Source organism: Salmo salar, chromosome 17 (genome assembly GCF_965601325.2).
Source record: "Salmo salar chromosome 17, fSalSal1, whole genome shotgun sequence".
NCBI classification, from domain to species: domain Eukaryota; kingdom Metazoa; phylum Chordata; class Actinopteri; order Salmoniformes; family Salmonidae; genus Salmo; species Salmo salar.
The window spans coordinates 22,531,633-22,553,592 of record NC_138307.1 but is presented as its reverse complement, the minus strand read 5'-3'; the positions used below and the strand labels follow the sequence as shown (position 1 = coordinate 22,553,592).

Genomic DNA, 21,960 nt, shown 5'->3' with positions numbered 1-21,960 from the left:
ACCCTGCCAAAACAAACGAATCCTCTTCATTTGCCCCCTCCTCCCCCATCATATAAATCTAATGCATGTAGATGACTGTGTATCTGTGCCAATTATTTTAATGGTAAATGTTCTGACCACTCATGCAACAGGATCATGTATTATATCCTTGTTCACACGTTACAACTCATTATATCCTTGTTCACACGTTACAACTCATTATATCCTTGTTCACACATTACAACTCATTATATCCTTGTTCACACATTACAACTCATTATATCCTTGTTCACACATTACAACTCATTATATCCTTGTTCACACATTACAACTCATTATATCCTTGTTCACACATTACAACTCATTATATCCTTGTTCACACATTACAACTCATTATATCCTTGTTCACACGTTACAACTCATTATATCCTTGTTCACACATTACAACTCATTATATCCTTGTTCACACATTACAACTCATTATATCCTTGTTCACACGTTACAACTCATTATATCCTTGTTCACACGTTACAACTCATTATATCCTTGTTCACACGTTACAACTCATTATATCCTTGTTCACACGTTACAACTCATTATATCCTTGTTCACACGTTACAACTCATTATATCCTTGTTCACACGTTACAACTCATTATATCCTTGTTCACACGTTACAACTCATTATATCCTTGTTCACACGTTACAACTCATTATATCCTTGTTCACACGTTACAACTCATTATATCCTTGTTCACACGTTACAACTCATTATATCCTGTTACACGTTACAACTCATTATATCCTTGTTCACACGTTACAACTCATTATATCCTTGTTCACACGTTACAACTCATTATATCCTTGTTCACACGTTACAACTCATTATATCCTGTTACACGTTACAACTCATTATATCCTTGTTCACACATTACAACTCATTATATCCTTGTTCACACATTACAACTCATTATATCCTTGTTCACACATTACAACTCATTATATCCTTGTTCACACGTTACAACTCATTATATCCTTGTTCACACGTTACAACTCATTATATCCTTGTTCACACGTTACAACTCATTTTATCCTTGTTCACACGTTACAACTCATTATATCCTTGTTCACACGTTACAACTCATTATATCCTTGTTCACACATTACAACTCATTATATCCTTGTTCACACATTACAACTCATTTTATCCTTGTTCACACATTACAACTCATTATATCCTTGTTCACACATTACAACTCATTATATCCTTGTTCACACATTACAACTCATTATATCCTTGTTCACACGTTACAACTCATTGGCTGTTCGATTTGATTTAAAACAAGACTTGGCATTATTTTACTGTTACTTTGAATTTCCATAAAGTCCCATTGGAATCATGTCAAATTAGTGCAAATCGACATTAACTTATGGCATGGGGATTCATAGCCTATATGAGCATGTGCTTCATAATGTATGTATTTACATGTAGCTTGCGTAAATGATGGTATACATATCGTATGTCTAACAGAAACGGATCCATAGTTAAAGTGAGATCACGGACTACGCATGCAAGGCTGCAAAGATCAATACGCAGAATGTGTTGAGGAATGATTTCTGTTTTATAAATTGCAGCTTCATTTTCAACTGTCTGCTTCACTATTCCCCTGGCGATGAATTAAGGAAGACGAGCTAAATCTACAACACTCATTTATCATCTGTGTTTTAAAACGCCATTTATCTGCACAACGACTGAATGGTGAAAGTAGGAGGAATAATGTCATTCTAAACAGAGCTGTTTCTGAATGCACTGCAGTATACCAGCAAATAAAACTAAGTCAGAATTAGATTAAAAACAATACTAATATAAAAATAACAGTAATCTTCACCATCATAACAAACATCCACAGTTCCTTCCATCCAAAGCGCGTGTCAAGTGTCACAGACATAACGGGCTCCAACAGTGTGTGTGTGTGTGTGTGTGTGTGTGTGTGTGTGTGTGTGTGTGTGTGTGTGGGGGGGGGGGGGGGGAGAGAGAGAAAAGAGTATGAGCACCAAGTCCTACAGTCAGGCGAACACGCTCCACAATCAAAAGGTCACCTTTTATTCAACAAAATGGAGTCTGAGATTACATTCAGAGAGCGTGAGTAGATGAGAGAAACACGGGAGGTAGATGACTAGAGATGATGCTATTGGTCCTCTATTACAGGAGAATTAGTGTGTGGGGGGAGGGGGGGGGGGGGATCATACGATCGCCTCGGACCAATTATTTTTGTTGAGCATCTCAACCACATCCTCCTCTAGCAAAGGCAGAGAGGCACAGAGCCCCCGCCACACATCCTCCTCTAGCGAAGGCAGAGAGGCACAGAGCCCCCGCCACACAGCGTCATTACTACAGTCCTCCGTCTCCAAATTAAGGTCATGTAAAGTAGTAATTACGGCAAATGTGCAGCTTGGATGCAAGAGGGAAGGGAGGCTAATTCAGGCAAACTCAAGCGTGTGTGCGTGTGCATACATGTACTTGGCGCGCGCACACACACACACACACACACACACAGAGAGAGAAAAAGAGAGATACACACACCTCTGGGCAGAAAACTGCTGCCAAGGCGCGGCTGCGGCACAAAACATTAAAATAATCATTTTCGTACTCATCAATGAATTCCACTGTAGTGGATAATTCTAAAAGGCATGATTAATTGAGGATAATTAAATGAAAAAGGAGACCGTGTCACTAATAAGGATTTTAGACTTTTCTTGGCATTCATTTACCACAGATGACAGACTTGGCTGTCAGACACGCCCACACTCACACCCTGAGAATGACAGTAGATTTGGCTTTACCAGCAGTGTAACAACTAACAGGATAATAGCAGGGTATTCAGTCTCTAAAGCTCCTTCCTGGCTCAGCAGCACACAGAGGATTTACACATTTATATAACCTAGTTATCATTGACTCTGTACTGGTTCCTGTGTATATAACCTAGTTATCATTGACTCGGTACTGGTTCCTGTGTATATAACCTAGTTATCATTGACTCTGTACTGGTTCCTGTGTATATAGCCTAGTTATCATTGACTCGGTACTGGTTCCTGTGTATATAACCTAGTTATCATTGACTCTGTACTGGTTCCTGTGTATATAGCCTAGTTATCATTGACTCGGTACTGGTTCCTGTGTATATAGCCTAGTTATCATTGACTCGGTACTGGTTCCTGTGTATATAGCCTAGTTATCATTGACTCGGTACTGGTTCCTGTGTATATAACCTAGTTATCATTGATTCAGTACTGGTTCCTGTGCATATAACCTAGTTATCATTGACTCTGTACTGGTTCCTGTGTATATAGTCTAGTTATCATTGACTCGGTACTGGTTCCTGTGTATATAACCTAGTTATCATTGATTCAGTACTGGTTCCTGTGCATATAACCTAGTTATCATTGACTCTGTACTGGTTCCTGTGTATATAGTCTAGTTATCATTGACTCAGTACTGGTTCCTGTGTATATAGTCTAGTTATCATTGACTCGGTACTGGTTCCTGTGTATATAGCCTAGTTATCATTGACTCTGTACTGGTTCCTGTGTATATAGCCTAGTTATCATTGACTCAGTACTGGTTCCTGTGTATATAGCCTAGTTATCATTGACTCGGTACTGGTTCCTGTGTATATAGCCTAGTTATCATTGACTCTGTACTGGTTCCTGTGTATATAGCCTAGTTATCATTGACTCAGTACTGGTTCCTGTGTATATAGCCTAGTTATCATTGACTCAGTACTGGTTCCTGTGTATATAGCCTAGTTATCATTGACTCAGTACTGGTTCCTGTGTATATAGCCTAGTTATCATTGACTCGGTACTGGTTCCTGTGTATATAGCCTAGTTATCATTGACTCTGTACTGGTTCCTGTGTATATAGCCTAGTTATCATTGACTCGGTACTGGTTCCTGTGTATATAGCCTAGTTATCATTGACTCAGTACTGGTTCCTGTGTATATAGCCTAGTTATCATTGACTCTGTACTGGTTCCTGTGTATATAGCCTAGTTATCATTGACTTGGTACTGGTTCCTGTGTATATAGCCTAGTTATCATTGACTCTGTACTGGTTCCTGTGTATATAGCCTAGTTATCATTGACTCGGTACTGGTTCCTGTGTATATAGCCTAGTTATCATTGACTCTGTACTGGTTCCTGTGTATATAGCCTAGTTATCATTGACTCAGTACTGGTTCCTGTGTATATAGCCTAGTTATCATTGACTCTGTACTGGTTCCTGTGTATATAGCCTAGTTATCATTGACTCGGTACTGGTTCCTGTGTATATAGCCTAGTTATCATTGACTCAGTACTGGTCCCTGTGTATATAGCCTAGTTGACACTGGGATGGTATCTATCTAGAGCCGGCTGCATCGGCTGCACTCACCAAAACAGAGGGCTGTTACAATCATCTCACTGTACATAAACTAACACGCGCACACACACACACACACACACACACACACACACACACACACACACACACACACACACACACACACACACACACACACACACACACACACACACACACACACACACACACACACACACACACACACACACACACACACACACACACACACACACCCCACACACACACACACCCATCAAATCCCAGAGAAGTGTGTGCTGCAGGGCCGGGGTTCCCATAGAGAGAATGAGTAAACTGAACACCTTCAGATCCAGCTGATTTCCCTGGAGTAGGAATAGATCTGGAGGCTGCTGTCAGTCAGTCAGTCTGGAGGCTGCTGTCAGTCAGTCAGTCAGTCTGGAGGCTGCTGTCAGTCAGTCAGTCAGTCTGGAGGCTGCTGTCAGTCAGTCAGTCAGTCTGGAGGCTGCTGTCAGTCAGTCTGGAGGCTGCTGTCAGTCAGTCAGTCAGTCTGGAGGCAGTCTGGAGGCTACTGTCAGTCAGTCTGGAGGCTACTGTCAGTCAGTCTGGAGGCAGTCTGGAGGCTACTGTCAGTCAGTCTGGAGGCTACTGTCAGTCAGTCAGTCTGGAGGCTACTGTCAGTCAGTCAGTCTGGAGGCTACTGTCAGTCAGTCAGTCTGGAGGCTGCTGTCAGTCAGTCAGTCAGTCTGGAGGCTGCTGTCAGTCAGTCAGTCAGTCTGGAGGCTGCTGTCAGTCAGTCAGTCAGTCTGGAGGCTGCTGTCAGTCAGTCTGGAGGCTGCTGTCAGTCAGTCAGTCAGTCAGTCTGGAGGCTGCTGTCAGTCAGTCAGTCAGTCTGGAGGCTACTGTCAGTCAGTCTGGAGGCTACTGTCAGTCAGTCTGGAGGCAGTCTGGAGGCTACTGTCAGTCAGTCTGGAGGCTACTGTCAGTCAGTCTGGAGGCTACTGTCAGTCAGTCAGTCTGGAGGCTACTGTCAGTCAGTCTGGAGGCTGCTGTCAGTCAGTCAGTCAGTCTGGAGGCTGCTGTCAGTCAGTCAGTCAGTCTGGAGGCTGCTGTCAGTCAGTCAGTCAGTCTGGAGGCTGCTGTCAGTCAGTCTGGAGGCTGCTGTCAGTCAGTCAGTCAGTCAGTCTGGAGGCTGCTGTCAGTCAGTCAGTCTGGAGGCTGCTGTCAGTCAGTCAGTCAGTCTGGAGGCTGCTGTCAGTCAGTCAGTCAGTCTGGAGGCTGCTGTCAGTCAGTCAGTCAGTCTGGAGGCTGCTGTCAGTCAGTCAGTCAGTCTGGAGGCTGCTGTCTGTCAGTCTGGAGGCTGCTGTCAGTCAGTCAGTCAGTCTGGAGGCTGCTGTCTGTCAGTCTGGAGGCTGCTGTCAGTCAGTCTGGAGGCTGCTGTCAGTCAGTCTGGAGGCTGCTGTCAGTCAGTCTGGAGGCTGCTGTCAGTCAGTCTGGAGGCAGTCTGGAGGCTACTGTCAGTCAGTCTGGAGGCTACTGTCAGTCAGTCTGGAGGCAGTCTGGAGGCTACTGTCAGTCAGTCTGGAGGCTACTGTCAGTCAGTCTGGAGGCTACTGTCAGTCAGTCTGGAGGCTACTGTCAGTCAGTCTGGAGGCTACTGTCAGTCAGTCTGGAGGCAGTCTGGAGGCTACTGTCAGTCAGTCTGGAGGCAGTCTGGAGGCTACTGTCAGTCAGTCTGGAGGCTACTGTCAGTCAGTCTGGAGGCTACTGTCAGTCAGTCTGGAGGCAGTCTGGAGGCTACTGTCAGTCAGTCTGGAGGCTACTGTCAGTCAGTCAGTCTGGAGGCTACTGTCTGTCAGTCTGGAGGCTACTGTCTGTCAGTCTGGAGGCTACTGTCTGTCAGTCTGGAGGCTACTGTCTGTCAGTCTGGAGGCTACTGTCTGTCAGTCTGGAGGCTACTGTCTGTCTGGAGGCAGTCTGGCGGCTGCTGTCTGACACCCCAAACCACTTCTAAACCACTTGTAAATCCACTGAGACCTCTTTTACTCTTTCAAACCATCTATCGATGGATTCAGGTTGGAAACACCACAGTCTGATTTCAAGAGTGCATAATGAAAAACTGATTATAAATGTCTTGCATTTGATCATGTCTGAAAACAGAGCCTCAGTAGTCATATTGAAAGAGACTTTCAGATGGACACCAGCAGGGCTCCACTGAAACGCTGGTCTGAAGAGATCACAACAGTCTTCATGTGTATTCACCTACTGCTCTCTAGTGGTCAGTCAATGTAATGACAACCTTTTCTCACCTGGACACACAATGGTCATTAAGGGTTTTAGATTTATCATGTTTACCATCATTCATTTCATGATGAATCATTTCGAAATCCACGTTCTTGGTTACAGAAAATAGCATTTTGTGATACAAGTGGAAATAAAACAGCAATGAGTCCAGCAGACTAGAGTGACACACACACACACACAGCGACACACACACACACACAGCGACACACACACACACACAGCGACACACACACACACACAGCGAGACACACACACAGCGAGACACACACACAGCGAGACACACACACAGAGAGACACACAGCGAGACACACACACAGCGAGACACACACACAGAGAGACAGAGAGACACAGAGAGAGACACACACACAGAGAGACACACAGAGAGACACACACACAGAGACACACACAGAGAGACACACAGAGAGACACACACACAGAGAGACACACAGAGAGACACACAGAGAGACACACAGAGAGACACACAGAGAGACACACAGAGAGACACTTGTCATTGTGGAGGATGATTTGGTGTATCGGGGGCTGCTGGTAATGAACCACTGATTGCATGCCATATATTTCACTAATTACAGCCTAGCTGGGCCCATGATGACACCCCAGCTTTATTCATGAGTTACAGCTTGGTGATTAATATAGGTGATATAGCAGAACAGCCTCAGGATTGACTCTTACTGGAGCAGGGCTCCTACCTGATATTAACATGGGTGACCACACTATAGTAGTATAGTGAAGACTTCTAGAAGACATCGCCTCCAACAAGCTGCTATAGACCATACAGGTCCATTCTGAACAGAGTCTAGCTAGACAACACTGTGGCTTCATGGAGCCATTCTGACATGAGTCACTGATCAGACGCTCTTATCCAGAGACTTACAGTAGTGAGTGCAGACCTTCTCATACTTTCTATGGAGACATGGACACTTTAATGAAGAGGGAATGAAAGGTCAGCCATATTTCTCAGGGGCAAAGGGTGTCCAAGGTCAGCCATATTTCTTGATGGAAAAGGGAGTCCAAGAACAGCCATATATATTTTGGAGTTAAAGGTCAGCCAAATTTCTTGAGCCATCCTCTCCCTCTCATTCCTCATCATGTGTTTTATGTATTTCTCCATGCTGGTTGAGATCATGTGACGTGGCCAGCGAATGGCTGGTGCTGCTGGACTGGGCGCCGTTGTCCATAAGAGGGACATTGTGACTCAGCCCGCTCCCCTCCCTGTATTATAAAATGGAATTGCGGTTCTGTTCAGCTAAATAGGTGAGAGGGTCCATTTAATGGTTCATTGACAGATGATTACGACCAAGCAAACGGCCAGTCATCAGGGGGAATGTCACCTTGCTGTTTCCTGTCATGTCTTTATGAAGGAAGGAAGGAGCTTTGGCTGCACACTGTAGAGATGTATGAATTACAGGTAGTGGGTTCAGCTGACCAACTGTATTTTATGGCTGATACTTGCTACCCCAAATGAAACCAAATCCACAACCTGTGAGAAACATTTAACCTGCATAAACACATTCTAAAATGTCTATTCTCATAAGTCTGTCTCCCAACTTCCTGTATCTAAGTTGTGTTGAATCTACAGTTATTGTTGAGTTAGAACAGACAACTCAAAGGGTGAGTTATCTTAGTTTTCTATAACATCTCCGGTGGAGTAGTCTTACCGTCCTGGAAGACCCGTTCCACATTGAGGCCGTAGGTTAGTTATCTTAGTTTTCTATAACATCTCCGGTGGAGTAGTCTTACCGTCCTGGAAGACCCGTTCCACATTGAGGCCGTAGGTGGCACACGTCTCATAGTAGGTGCAACGCTTCAGGTCGTTGGACAGCTTGCGTGCTCGCGTGTCATCGATGACCCGGGGATTGGCTGAGCTGATAGCGTCTGCAATCACAGAAATAGCCAATCATGTGGCGCCCTCTAGTGCTGATAGAGAGGAAGTGCATGTCTTATTGCAGTAATTCCAAACAGGCGTTAGGTGGCAGAGGCACTCCAAGGAAGGGACTTCAGATAGCTGGACAAAAGATGCAACAAAGTGTATGGAACAATGGTGTAACCAAGTATTCTGTTCATGCACTTTGTGTGTGTGTCTCTGCGTGCCAGTGTGTGTGTGTGTCTCTGCGTGCCAGTGTGTGTGTGTGTCTCTGCGTGCCAGTGTGTGTGTGTGTCTCTGCGTGCCAGTGTGTGTGTGTCTCTGCGTGCAAGTGTGTGTGTGTCTCTGCGTGCCAGTGTGTGTGTGTGTCTCTGCGTGCCAGTGTGTGTGTGTGTCTCTGCGTGTGTGTGTCTCTGCGTGCCAGTGTGTGTGTGTGTGTGTGTCTCTGCGTGCCAGTGTGTGTGTGTGTGTGTGTCTCTGCGTGCCAGTGTGTGTGTGTGTGTGTGGTGTCTCTGCGTGCCAGTGTGTGTGTGTGTGTGTGTGTGTGTGTGTGTCTCTGCGTGCCAGTGCGTGTGTGTGTCTCTGCGTGCCAGTGTGTGTGTGTGTGTGTGTCTCTGCGTGCCAGTGTGTGCGTCTCTGCGTGCCAGTGTGTGTGCGTCTCTGCGTGCCAGTGTGTGTGTGTGTGTCTCTGCGTGCCAGTGTGTGTGTGTGTGTCTCTGCGTGCCAGTGTGTGTGTGTGTGTCTCTGCGTGCCAGTGTGTGTGTGTGTCTCTGCGTGCCCGTGTGTGTGCGTCTCTGCGTGCCAGTGTGTGTGCGTCTCTGCGTGCCAGTGTGTGTGTGTGTGTGTGTGTGTGTGTGTGTGTGTGCGTGTGTGTGCGTGTGTGTGTGTGTGTGCGTGTGTGTGCGTGTGTGTGTGTGTGTGTCTCACCTTGCGTCCCCACCAGCACCAGAGGTACCTCAGCAGTGTTGCGGTAGTTAGCCATGCGGCTGTAGTAATGGTAGACTGTCTGGAAACTGATCTCATCCTCCAGACTGAACACAAATATCACTGCATCCACCCACAGGGAAAACTGGAGAGACAGAGGAAGAGAGAGGGGGGAAAGAGAGAGGGGGGGAGAGAGAGAGAGGGAGAGAGACAGAGGAAGAGAGAGGGGGGGAAGAGAGAGGGGGGGAGAGAGAGAGGAAGAGAGAGGGGGAAAGTGAGAGAGCGGGAGAGAGAGAGGAGAGAGAGGGGGGAAAGTGAGAGAGCGGGAGAGAGAGAGGAAGAGAGAGGGGGGAAAGTGAGAGAGCGGGAGAGAGACAGAGGAAGAGAGAAGGGGGAAAGAGAGAGAGCGGGAGAGAGACAGAGGAAGAGAGAGGGGGGGAAGAGAGAGAGCGGGAGAGAGACAGAGGAAGAGAGAGGGGGGAAAGAGAGAGAGAGGGAGAGAGACAGAGGAAGAGAGAGGGGGGAAAGTGAGAGAGCGGGAGAGAGAGAGGAAGAGAGAGGGGGGAAAGTGAGAGAGCGGGAGAGAGAGAGGAAGAGAGAGGGGGGAAAGAGAGAGAGCGGGAGAGAGACAGGAAGAGAGAGGGGGGAAAGTGAGAGAGCGGGAGAGAGACAGAGGAAGAGAGAGGGGGGAAAGTGAGAGAGCGGGAGAGAGACAGAGGAAGAGAGAGGGGGGAAAGAGAGAGAGCGGGAGAGAGACAGAGGAAGAGAGAGGGGGGGAAGAGAGAGAGAGGGAGAGAGACAGAGGAAGAGAGAGGGGGGAGAGAGAGCGGGAGAGAGGGGGAGAGAGGGGGGAGGGGGCGGGAGAGGAGAGGAGAGAGGGGGGGAAGAGAGAGAGCGGGAGAGAGACAGGAGGAGAGGGGGAGGAGAGGCGGGGGAGACGAGGAGAGGGGGGGGAGAGAGAGGCGGGAGAGGACAGAGAGAGGGGGGGGAAGAGAGAGAGCGGGAGAGAGACAGAGGAAGAGAGAGGGGGGAAAGGAGAGAGCGGGAGAGAGACAGAGGAAGAGAGAGGGGGGAAAGTGAGAGAGCGGGAGAGAGACAGAGGAAGAGAGAGGGGGGAAAGGAGAGAGCGGGAGGGCGGGAGAGAGAGGGGAGGGGGCGGGAGAGGAGAGGAGAGAGGGGGGGAGAGAGAGAGCGGGAGGGCGGGAGAGAGGGGGGAGGGGGCGGGAGAGGACAGAGGAGAGGGGGGGAAAGTGAGAGAGCGGGAGAGAGACAGAGGAAGAGAGCGGGGGGAAAGTGAGAGAGCGGGAGAGAGACAGAGGAAGAGAGAGGGGGGAAAGTGAGAGAACGGGAGAGAGACAGAGGAAGAGAGAGGGGGGAAAGAGAGAGAGCGGGAGAGAGACAGAGGAAGAGAGCGGGAGAGAGACAGAGGAAGAGAGAGGGGGGAAGAGAGAGAGCGGGAGAGAGACAGAGGAAGAGAGAGGGGGGAAAGAGAGAGAGCGGGAGAGAGACAGAGGAAGAGAGAGGGGGGAAAGTGAGAGAGCGGGAGAGAGACAGAGGAAGAGAACGGGAGAGAGACAGAGGAAGAGAGAGGGGGGAAAGAGAGAGAGCGGGAGAGAGACAGAGGAAGAGAGAAGGGGGAAAGAGAGAGAGCGGGAGAGAGACAAGGACAGTAAGGTTAAAGCTAGAATCCTTAGTTGCTACATCTATTTTTGGACTTCTAAATTAATTATACACACACACACACACACACACACACACACACACACACACACACACACACACACACACACACACACACACACACACACACACACACACACACACACACACACACACACACACACACACACCCAATTGATTCTTGAAGAATATAACTTGCCTCATGAGCTTAGTTCAACTGTCGTAGCCCAACAGAAACCAAAATACAAGCTTGTTTTACGCCAATGTATGTAAACACACACTATATAGCCTGAAAACCTGGTTAAAATGCTACGTTTGATATGATATGGATGGTCAGTGCAGGTGTCCATAACCCTATGAACTAGAGTGGCAACATTTCTCAGCTTTTTACCAAAACAGGGGCGGGGCTACGCTTTTAATATTGTTTCAAATAAGGATTGTAGCTTTAACACAGGTTAGTGGTTCAGACTGCATGTGTGGTTAGGTTAGAGAGCATCCGTTTCCAGGACGCAGACTAACACTCGTTCTGGATTAAAAAGGATGATCAACAGAGAATTCTAATAAAGTGGAGTTTTACTCTCGGACTAAATCGGTTTAGTCTGTGTACAGGAAACCCACCCTGTCATCAACCACAGATGATAGTGCCATGTTAATACAGCCATGTTAATACATCCATGTAGCCATGTTAATACAGCCATGTTAATACATACAGCCATGTTAATACAGCCATGTTAATACATACAGCCATGTTAATACAGCCATGTTAATACAGCCATGTTAATACAGCCATGTTAATACAGCCATGTTAATACATACAGCCATGTTAATACATACAGCCATGTTAATACAGCCATGTTAATACAGCCATGTTATACATACAGCCATGTTAATACAGCCATGTTAATACAGCCATGTTAATACAGCCATGTTAATACAGCCTGACAGCCATGTTAATACATACAGCCATGTTAATACATACAGCCATGTTAATACATACAGCCATGTTAATACAGCCATGTTAATACAGCTGTAATCCCAACCTGAGCCTCTGGAGGGCCTCCTTCGTCTCTGATTAGCAATAGGTTGCTCTGTCCGTCCACCACTATCTCCTTCTTAAAACGGCCCCCTGCAGGAACAACACATAGGATGAGAGAGAGGAGAGGGACGAACATGGAGACGGATCAAATACTACATGAATAACCACAGTAAAACTAAAGTCACTTAGCTTTTAGTCCAATGTCACATTTCATCTGTTGATACCTCAGCAGGATAGCTTTTTAGAGTTAGACCAGCTAGAGTGAATTCAATTAACTGTTGATGATGTAATAAATGGCTAGTAAACATGATTTGATGAGGTTATGGTAGTGATAAGGAGACATGATCAATGGACACACACACACGCACACACACACACACACACACACTGAAGATGTCAGCTGTCCAGGACTAGATGGTGATAATGACTACCCACAGGAGAATGAGAGGAACGCTGCTGTACAGGTAAACCACACACAGAGATGACAGCTCTGTGTGTGTGTGTGTGTGTGTGTGTGTGTGTGTGTGTGTGTGTGTGTGTGTGTGTGTGTGTGTGTGTGTGTGTGTGTGCCATTGAACACAACACATTCCAGCAGGTCATTCCTCAAAAAAACATGTTTTATCTATGAGAACTGTTAGAATGATGTTCTCTCACAATATGACCTTCAACTCCTCCACCAACACCCTATTCTCTGGCCTAGATGCTCTTAGGCTGACCTATGAACCTTGACCTCAGATGGAAAGGTCAGACGGTATAGGACGTGACCAAGGGGGGAGTGGTAAAGTACTTCCTGTCCCGGGGCTTAAGCAGCCTTGGGGAGCCAGCCTTGGGGAGCCAGCCTTGGGGAGCCAGCCTATGGGAGCCAGCCTATGGGAGCCAGCCTATGGGAGCCAGCCTATGGGAGCCAGCCTATGGGAGTGTCATGTAGCTCAGTGTTCCCAACTGGGAGTACTTGGCCTATCCACAGGGGGTACTTGGCCTATCCATGAGATCATAGGCCTACTGGTAAAATTCATAGGTACTCTGGGCAGAGCAAAATTCAGTTGGTGGTACAGTAACCAAACAAGGATGGGAATCACTGCTGTAACATAGTGTCACGTAGCATAGCATTACTGACATCTAACTATCTGCCTGCACTGAGAGAGAGATGAAGAGAGAGAGAGAGAGAGATGAAGAGAGAGAGAAAGAGAGATGAAGAGAGAGAGAAAGAGAGAGAGATGAAGAGAGAGGGGGAAAGAGATGAAGAGAGAGGGGGAGAGAGATGAAGGGAGAGAGAGAGAAAACAACGGGCCAGGTCCGGGACAGACTGAACACACTGTGCAGAACGTGTCGCACACAGAGACCAAACCTTGGCCTCAGGACACACCATGTGGAGTCATCATCATCGACCTTCTGCAAAACCCTGTCTGACTCCCTAGACCCACAGGGGGACAACAACACGGGGTTTTAGTCCCTGGTTAAAGAGACTGGCCATCAGTCTAGCACCCCTTAAAGCAGAAACACCAACACACTTTAGAGTGGTCTGTCTCCTATAGCAAGACATTGCATCCCCAAGTTATAGGGAACTTAGTGTGCATGGCATGAAGCGCACTTTTACACACAAAAAATGATGTCCGAAAATAAAGCCGTTTAACTGTCAAAAATACCCTCTAATATAGCTCAGGTCTGAAGTGTGTGAGCCGCTGCTAACCATATCTGTGGTGTTTGGGGGTTGGAATGTGAGCCGCTGCTAACCATATCTGTGGTGTTTGGGTTTGGAATGTGAGCCGCTGCTAACCATATCTGTGGTGTTTGGGGATTGGAATGTGAGCCGCTGCTAACCATATCTGTGGTGTTTGGGGGTTGGAATGTGAGCCGCTGCTAACCATATCTGTGATGTTTGGGGATTGGAATGGGAGCCGCTGCTAACCATATCTGTGGTGTTTGGGGATTGGAATGTGAGCCGCTGCTAACCATATCTGTGGTGTTTGGGGGTTGGAATGTGAGCCGCTGCTAACCATATCTGTGGTGTTTGGGGATTGGAATGTGAGCCGCTGCTAACCATATCTGTGGTGTTTGGGGATTGGAATGTGAGCCGCTGCTAACCATATCTGTGGTGTTTGGGGGTTGGAATGTGAGCCGCTGCTAACCATATCTGTGGTGTTTGGGGATTGGAATGTGAGCCGCTGCTAACCATATCTGTGGTGTTTGGGAATTGGAATGTGAGCCGCTGCTAACCATATCTGTGGTGTTTGGGGATTGGAATGTGAGCTGCTGCTAACCATATCTGTGGTGTTTGGGGATTGGAATGTGAGCCAGGCCAGGCAGGGAACCCATAATGACATGGTTAACTGGCTGTTTGTGTTTGTGTTTGTGTGTGTGTGTGTGTGTGTGTGTGTGTGTGTGTGTGTGTGTGTGTGTGTGTGTGTGTGTGTGTGTGTGTGTGTGTGTGTGTGTGTGTGTGTGTAACAGGAAGAGGCTAGGCCATGGGTCAGTCAGCCAGCCAGCACCACACAGCAGCAGCTCTTCCCAAAGTATTTTCCAGCTTTTTCCAGCTGCGGGGTTATGGAAGGAAGCCCCCTCCAATCTGCTCAGGGGGGAGATTGGCGGAGGGCTGGGTGGGGCATGGGGGAGGAAAGAGGTGGCGGGGGCACAGTCCAGTTATAGACTGAAGCATGGTGGGTATTTTGAGCGCTCTGGCGAGGGCCTCTTGAAGAGAGAGGGCCTCTCTGCTCTCCAAGCAGCTCCAAGTGGACTCCATCCATGCACAGGAAAAATAAGAAAATGTGTATGGAAAATCCCTAATTATAAATATGCACCAAAATACACACACCCTCGTACTTGTACGCAGAGAAAATCCTCATTTTATATATATATCTATGTCATATATATATATTATATATATATTTTCTTTTAATTTTATTTATTTATTTAACCTAACTAGGCAGGTCAGTTAAGAACAAATTCTTATTTACAATGAAGGCCTACCGGGGAACAGTTCTGTTCAGGCAGAACCACAGATTTTTACCTTGTCAGCTCGGGGATTTGATCCAACAACCTTTCGGTTACTAGTCCAACACTCTAACCACTAGGCTACCTGCTGGTTACTGGTCCAACGCTCTAACCACTAGGCTACCTGCTGGTTACTGGTCCAACGCTCTAACCACCAGGCTACCTGCTGGTTACTGGTCCAACGCTCTAACCACTAGGCTACCTGCTGGTTACTGGTCCAACGCTCTAACCACTAGGCTACCTGCTGGTTACTGGTCCAAGGCTCTAACCACTAGGCTACCTGCTGGTTACTGGCCCAACGCTCTAACCACTAGGCTACCTGCTGGTTACTAGTCCAACGCTCTAACCACCAGGCTACCTGCTGGTTACTGGTCCAACGCTCTAACCACTAGGCTACCTGCTGGTTACTGGTCCAACGCTCTAACCACTAGGCTACCTGCTGGTTACTGGCCCAACGCTCTAACCACTAGGCTACCTGCTGGTTACTGGCCCAACGCTCTAACCACTAGGCTACCTGCTGGTTACTGGTCCAATGCTCTAACCACTAGGCTACCTGCTGGTTACTGGTCCAACGCTCTAACCACTAGGCTACCTGCTGGTTACTGGTCCAACGCTCTAACCACTAGGCTACCTGCTGGTTACTAGTCCAACGCTCTAACCACTAGGCTACCTGCTAGTTACTGGTCCAATGCTCTAACCACTAGGCTGCCTGCTGGTTACTAGTCCAACGCTCTAACCACTAGGCTACCTGCTGGTTACTGGTCCAACGCTCTAACCACTAGGCTACCTGCTGGTTACTAGTCAAACGCTCTAACCACTAGGCTACCTGCTGGTTACTGGTTCAACGCTCTAACCACTAGGCTACCTGCTGGTTACTGGTCCAACGCTCTAACCACTAGGCTACCTGCTGGTTACTGGTCCAACGCTCTAACCACTAGGCTACCTGCTGGTTACTGGTCCAACGCTCTAACCACTAGGCTACCTGCTGGTTCCTGGTCCAACGCTCTAACCACTAGGCTACCTGCTGGTTACTGGTCCAACGCTCTAACCTCTAGGCTACCTGCTGGTTACTGGTCCAACGCTCTACCTGCTGGTTACTAGTCCAACGCTCTAACCACTAGGCTACCTGCTGGTTACTAGTCCAATGCTCTAACCACTAGGCTACCTGCTGGTTACTGGTCCAACGCTCTAACCTCTAGGCTACCTGCTGGTTACTGGTCCAACGCTGTACCTGCTGGTTACTAGTCCAACGCTCTAACCACTAGGCTACCTGCTGGTTACTGGTCCAATGCTCTAACCACTAGGCTACCTGCTGGTTACTGGTCCAACGCTCTAACCACTAGGCTACCTGCTGGTTACTAGTCAAACGCTCTAACCACTAGGCTACCTGCTGGTTACTGGTTCAACGCTCTAACCACTAGGCTACCTGCTGGTTACTGGTCCAACGCTCTAACCACTAGGCTACCTGCTGGTTACTGGTCCAACGCTCTAACCACTAGGCTACCTGCTGGTTACTGGTCCAACGCTCTAACCACTAGGCTACCTGCTGGTTACTGGTCCAACGCTCTAACCACTAGGCTACCTGCTGGTTCCTGGTCCAACGCTCTAACCACTAGGCTACCTGCTGGTTACTAGTCCAACGCTCTAACCACTAGGCTACCTGCTGGTTACTGGTCCAACGCTCTACCTGCTGGTTACTAGTCCAACGCTCTAACCACTAGGCTACCTGCTGGTTACTAGTCCAACGCTCTAACCACTAGGCTACCTGCTGGTTACTGGTCCAACGCTCTACCTGCTGGTTACTAGTCCAACGCTCTAACCACTAGGCTACCTGCTGGTTCCTGGTCCAACGCTCTAACCACTAGGCTACCTGCTGGTTACTGGTCCAACGCTCTAACCACTAGGCTACCTGCTGGTTACTAGTCCAACGCTCTAACCACTAGGCTACCTGCTGGTTACTGGTCCAACGCTCTACCTGCTGGTTACTAGTCCAACGCTCTAACCACTAGGCTACCTGCTGGTTACTGGTCCAACGCTCTAACCACTAGATTACCTGCTGGTTACTAGTCCAACGCTCTAACCACTAGGCTACCTGCCGCCCCATTGGAGGTAGTGGTGCAGCTCTGCTCTCTGCTGAGTCAGCTGCGTGTGTGTGTGTGTGTGTGTGTGTGTGTGTGTGTGTGTGTGTGTGTGTGTGGGTGTGTGTGTACATATAGAGAAGGGGTGAGTTGTGGCTCCACAAATTAAACAGACAGAGTGACAGAGTGAAAAGGAGAGGGTTAGCTACGTGAAGCAACAAGCTAAATGTTAGCACAGCAGAAACTTGATCAGGTTCATCATCTAGCTGCTCGCTTGACTGTCACACTAGATTGTCTAAGTGGGAGTTACCTGGCTTGTGGCCATTCAGAGTAGCACTTTAGCTACAGAATGCATTGTTGTGGTGATATCTGGAATGATTATGAGCAACCTGACCTATTATCAAGCTGCTACTGTGAAATGATAAGGCCCTAGAGCAGAGAGGAAAACATTCCACAAGGGCCACAGACACACAGACAGACACACAGAATGAGACAAGAGGATAGTTACCTGCATCCACGTCAGCTAGTTACAAATGCAGCCAAGAAAAAAGACAGGAAATAAAAGCAAATCCAAGGTGCAGGAGAGTTATATTCTCAGTTCAAATTAAACACACAGAGAGACAGACAGACAGACAGACAGAGACAGACAGAGACAGAGACACTGCATAGATTCACCCTAGGTCAGAGAGGCTAGAGAGAAGACCAAGCATCCCAGGTTGAGTGTACAGCCTAGAGCTGTGAGAGGAGAGGGGGTAGGGAGAGTGCAGTGGGGTTATCACATCATTCCTGGTCAGTCAGTGGGTGGTAGAAGAGCAGGTATTTAAACAGATTCTAGTAGCTGTGGAGGCAAGCTTCCTAAAAACTCTTAACACGACGACGCTGTCTGTCACATGACCTACCATAACCTCACACACAACTATCCTGCTTTACGCCATCTACACTGGGCCCTTACGTTGTGTTAACATGGCAGCCAGCACGTTGCGGTGACGTTGTGAGAACGTTGTGAAAAGAGCCAGGTGTGTTTGGGTTGGTGTATTATAACCTATCATAATGTGTCCATTCATACGCTGTGTGTCTGAGAGGACCTGGGAGAGACCACCACAGCAGTCAGTACTAGCTGCCATTCCCTCTGCAGACTCCAGTCTACACACTAAGAATAAGCCTGGTTAGCGGCTCTGCAGCTGTGTGGTTAGGTGGTTACTAGGCTAGGCCGTAGCTGTGTGGTTAGGTGGTTACTAGGCTAGGCCGTAGCTGTGTGGTTAGGTGGTTACTAGGCTAGGCCGTAGCTGTGTGGTTAGGTGGTTACTAGGCTAGGCCGTAGCTGTGTGGTTAGGTGGTTACTAGGCTAGGCCGTAGCTGTGTGGTTAGGTGGTTACTAGGCTAGGCCGTAGCTGTGTGGTTAGGTGGTTACTAGGCTAGGCCGTAGCTGTGTGGTTAGGTGGTTACTAGGCTAGGCCGTAGCTGTGTGGTTAGGTGGTTACTAGGCTAGGCCGTAGCTGTGTGGTTAGGTGGTTACTAGGCTAGGCCGTAGCTGTGTGGTTAGGTGGTTACTAGGCTAGGCCGTAGCTGTGTGGTTAGGTGGGTACTAGGCTAGGCCGTAGCTGTGTGGTTAGGTGGTTACTAGGCTAGGCCGTAGCTGTGTGGTTAGGTGGTTACTAGGCTAGGCCGTAGCTGTGTGGTTAGGTGGGTACTAGGCTAGGCCGTAGCTGTGTGGTTAGGTGGTTACTAGGCTAGGCCGTAGCTGTGTGGTTAGGTGGGTACTAGGCTAGGCCGTAGCTGTGTGGTTAGGTGGTTACTAGGCTAGGCCGTAGCTGTGTGGTTAGGTGGGTACTAGGCTAGGCCGTAGCTGTGTGGTTAGGTGGGTACTAGGCTAGGCCGTAGCTGTGTGGTTAGGTGGTTACTAGGCTAGGCCGTAGCTGTGTGGTTAGGTGGGTACTAGGCTAGGCCGTAGGAGCAACTACAGCAGCCTACAACTCAATCAATTACCAGGAGAACTGGGGACCGTCTTGGGAGCATCCATTTTTAGATAGGTGGTTAAGACAGTGTGTGTGATCAAGCAGGGATTTTCTATTTTTGTTAGGCCATTGGTCATGCAACAATTATATCAGAGTTCTTTTGGGTGGAAACACTTCCTAGATGGGCAGCGGTGCCAAGAATTTGCCTGGATCAAAGACCTAAGGCTTGTCATTTTAACTTCGCTAAAACACATTATTCTGCCTTCAAATGCTGGATTATGTTTCTCTTGGCAGCTGACTGTTGTAATCAAGAGGCAAAGAAGCGAAAAACACCCGTTGAGTTGTTGACATTTTTCTTTTTGGATATTCCTGAGCCTGCCACTGGCATGCACAGACTCAAGCCAGCAGCTAGGAAGAGTGACTGACAGACAAATACAGTGGGACACACAGATCATCTGACAGTTTTACTCTTGCATTTAATTGGGGTTAAGTCTCTCTGGATAAGAGCGACTGCTAAATGACTAAAATGCCAAATGTACATTTATGAGGCAACGTTTTCTACACAGACTCATAGGAACATGAGTGTTAGTGCTGAAATATTAACATGCTTAGGTCTCTGAAAGTAGAGCGTAGAGAGGGCTCCCATATGTGGGTGAGCAGAGCTGGCAGGGTGCCTCCTCTTAGCTTCAATAATGGATGCAGAGTATGGCTGTTTGTCTCCTCAGGGCCTGGACTGTACTGATGATGCTAACACGCTAACGCTACATGAAGGGCTACATCGCAATAGTGTCTGGTGACTTCCTCTCCTAATCTCCTTTCCTTCATCTGCATTGATATGAAGCCACATGAGAGCTGAAAGCAATACGACAGATGAGTGATGACTACCATGTATCTGACTGGTACCTGTCCACTTCTTTCAGACTACTGCAGCTGAACACGGGAAGAGGAGATCATTAAAGGAGGACACTGGACTATTGAGACGCAGCCTGGAGTGCAGGAGAGGACACTGGACTATTGAGACGCAGCCTGGAGTGGAGGAGAGGACACTGGACTATTGAGACGCAGCCTGGAGTGGAGGAGAGGACACTGGACTATTGAGACGCAGCCTGGAGTGGAGGAGAGGACACTGGACTATTGAGACGCAGCCTGGAGTGGAGGAGAGGACACTGGACTATTGAGACGCAGCCTGGAGTGGAGGAGAGGACACTGGACTATTGAGACGCAGCCTGGAGTGGAGGAGAGGACACTGGACTATTGAGACGCAGCCTGGAGTGCAGGAGAGGAGAGGACACTGGACTATTGAGACGCAGCCTGGAGTGCAGGAGAGGAGAGGACACTGGACTATTGAGACGCAGCCTGGAGTGCAGGAGAGGAGAGGTAACAGGGAGAGAAGCTGCAGGACTAACATACTGCTCTCTCCAGCTCCTTGTAGCTGGGTAGTTGGGTTAAGCAGGCGGTGTAGTTAAGCGTGAGCACGGCACCCTAGTTCATTTGTTAAGGCTTTCTAGGAAGCTTTTTCCTAACCAACCACACTGCTATCGACTGACAGACATGGGTATCTGAAATGGCACCCTATTCCCTATATAGTGCCCTACTACAAAGTAGTGAAAAGTATTCCCTATTCCCTATATAGTGCCCTACTACAAAGTAGTGAAAAGTATTCCCTATTCCCTATATAGTGCCCTACTACAAAGTAGTGAAAAGGGAGCCATTTCAGAGTCATCCACTGACTGGCACAGACGCACACTGGCACAGACGCACACTGGCACAGACGCACACTGGCACAGACGCACACAGGCACAGACGCACACTGGCACAGACGCACACTGGCACAGACGCACACAGGCACGTAGACACACACTGGCACGTAGACACACACTGGCACGTAGACGCACACAGGCACAGACACACACTGGCACGTAGACGCACACTGGCACGTAGACGCACACTGGCACGTAGACGCACACTGGCACAGACGCACACTGGCACGTAGACGCACACTGGCACGTAGACGCACACTGGCACAGACGCACACTGGCACAGACGCACACTGGCACAGACGCACACTGGCACAGACGCACACTGGCACAGACGCACACTGGCACAGACGCCAGACGCACACTGGCACAGACGCACACTGGCACAGACACACACAGGCACAGACACACACAGGCACAGACACACACAGGCACAGACACACACAGGCACAGACACACACAGGCACAGACACACACTGACACAGACACACACAGGCACGTAGACACACACAGGCACGTAGACACACACAGGCACAGACACACACTGGCACAGACACACACTGACACAGACACACACTGGCACAGACACACAGGCACGTAGACACACACTGGCACAGACACACACAGGCACAGACACACACAGGCACAGACACACACAGGCACAGACACACACTGGCACAGACACACACTGGCACAGACACACACTGGCACGTAGACACACACTGGCACGTAGACACACACTGGCACGTAGACACACACTGGCACGTAGACACACACTGGCACAGACACACACTGGCACAGACACACACTGGCACAGACACACACTGGCACAGACACACACTGGCACAGACACACACTGGCACGTAGACACACACTGGCACGTAGACACACACTGGCACGTAGACACACACTGGCACAGACACACACTGGCACAGACACACACTGGCACGTAGACACACACTGGCACAGACACACACAGGCACGTAGACACACACAG

The 21,960-nt window shown here is 48.5% G+C and overlaps 1 protein-coding gene across 8 annotated transcripts in view; it reads right to left on the bottom strand.

Annotated features, from left to right (window-relative positions):
* The window catches only part of agap1 (ArfGAP with GTPase domain, ankyrin repeat and PH domain 1), a 318,347-nt gene that overhangs the window by 178,799 nt on the left and 117,588 nt on the right, over nucleotides 1-21,960 (bottom strand). For 5 of the 8 annotated variants that reach the window (XM_082963618.1, XM_082963617.1, XM_082963614.1 and 2 more), the window contains exons 4-7: nucleotides 17,760-17,774; nucleotides 12,187-12,272; nucleotides 9,470-9,611; nucleotides 8,419-8,553 (exon numbers count right to left, since the gene is read on the bottom strand). In XM_082963618.1, coding sequence (XP_082819744.1) covers nucleotides 8,419-8,553; nucleotides 9,470-9,611; nucleotides 12,187-12,272; nucleotides 17,760-17,774 — 378 coding nt within the window. The remainder of the gene's footprint in view (nucleotides 1-8,418; nucleotides 8,554-9,469; nucleotides 9,612-12,186; nucleotides 12,273-17,759; nucleotides 17,775-21,960) is intronic. The other 3 variants (XM_082963619.1, XM_082963616.1, XM_082963615.1) reach the window with 1 other exon arrangement.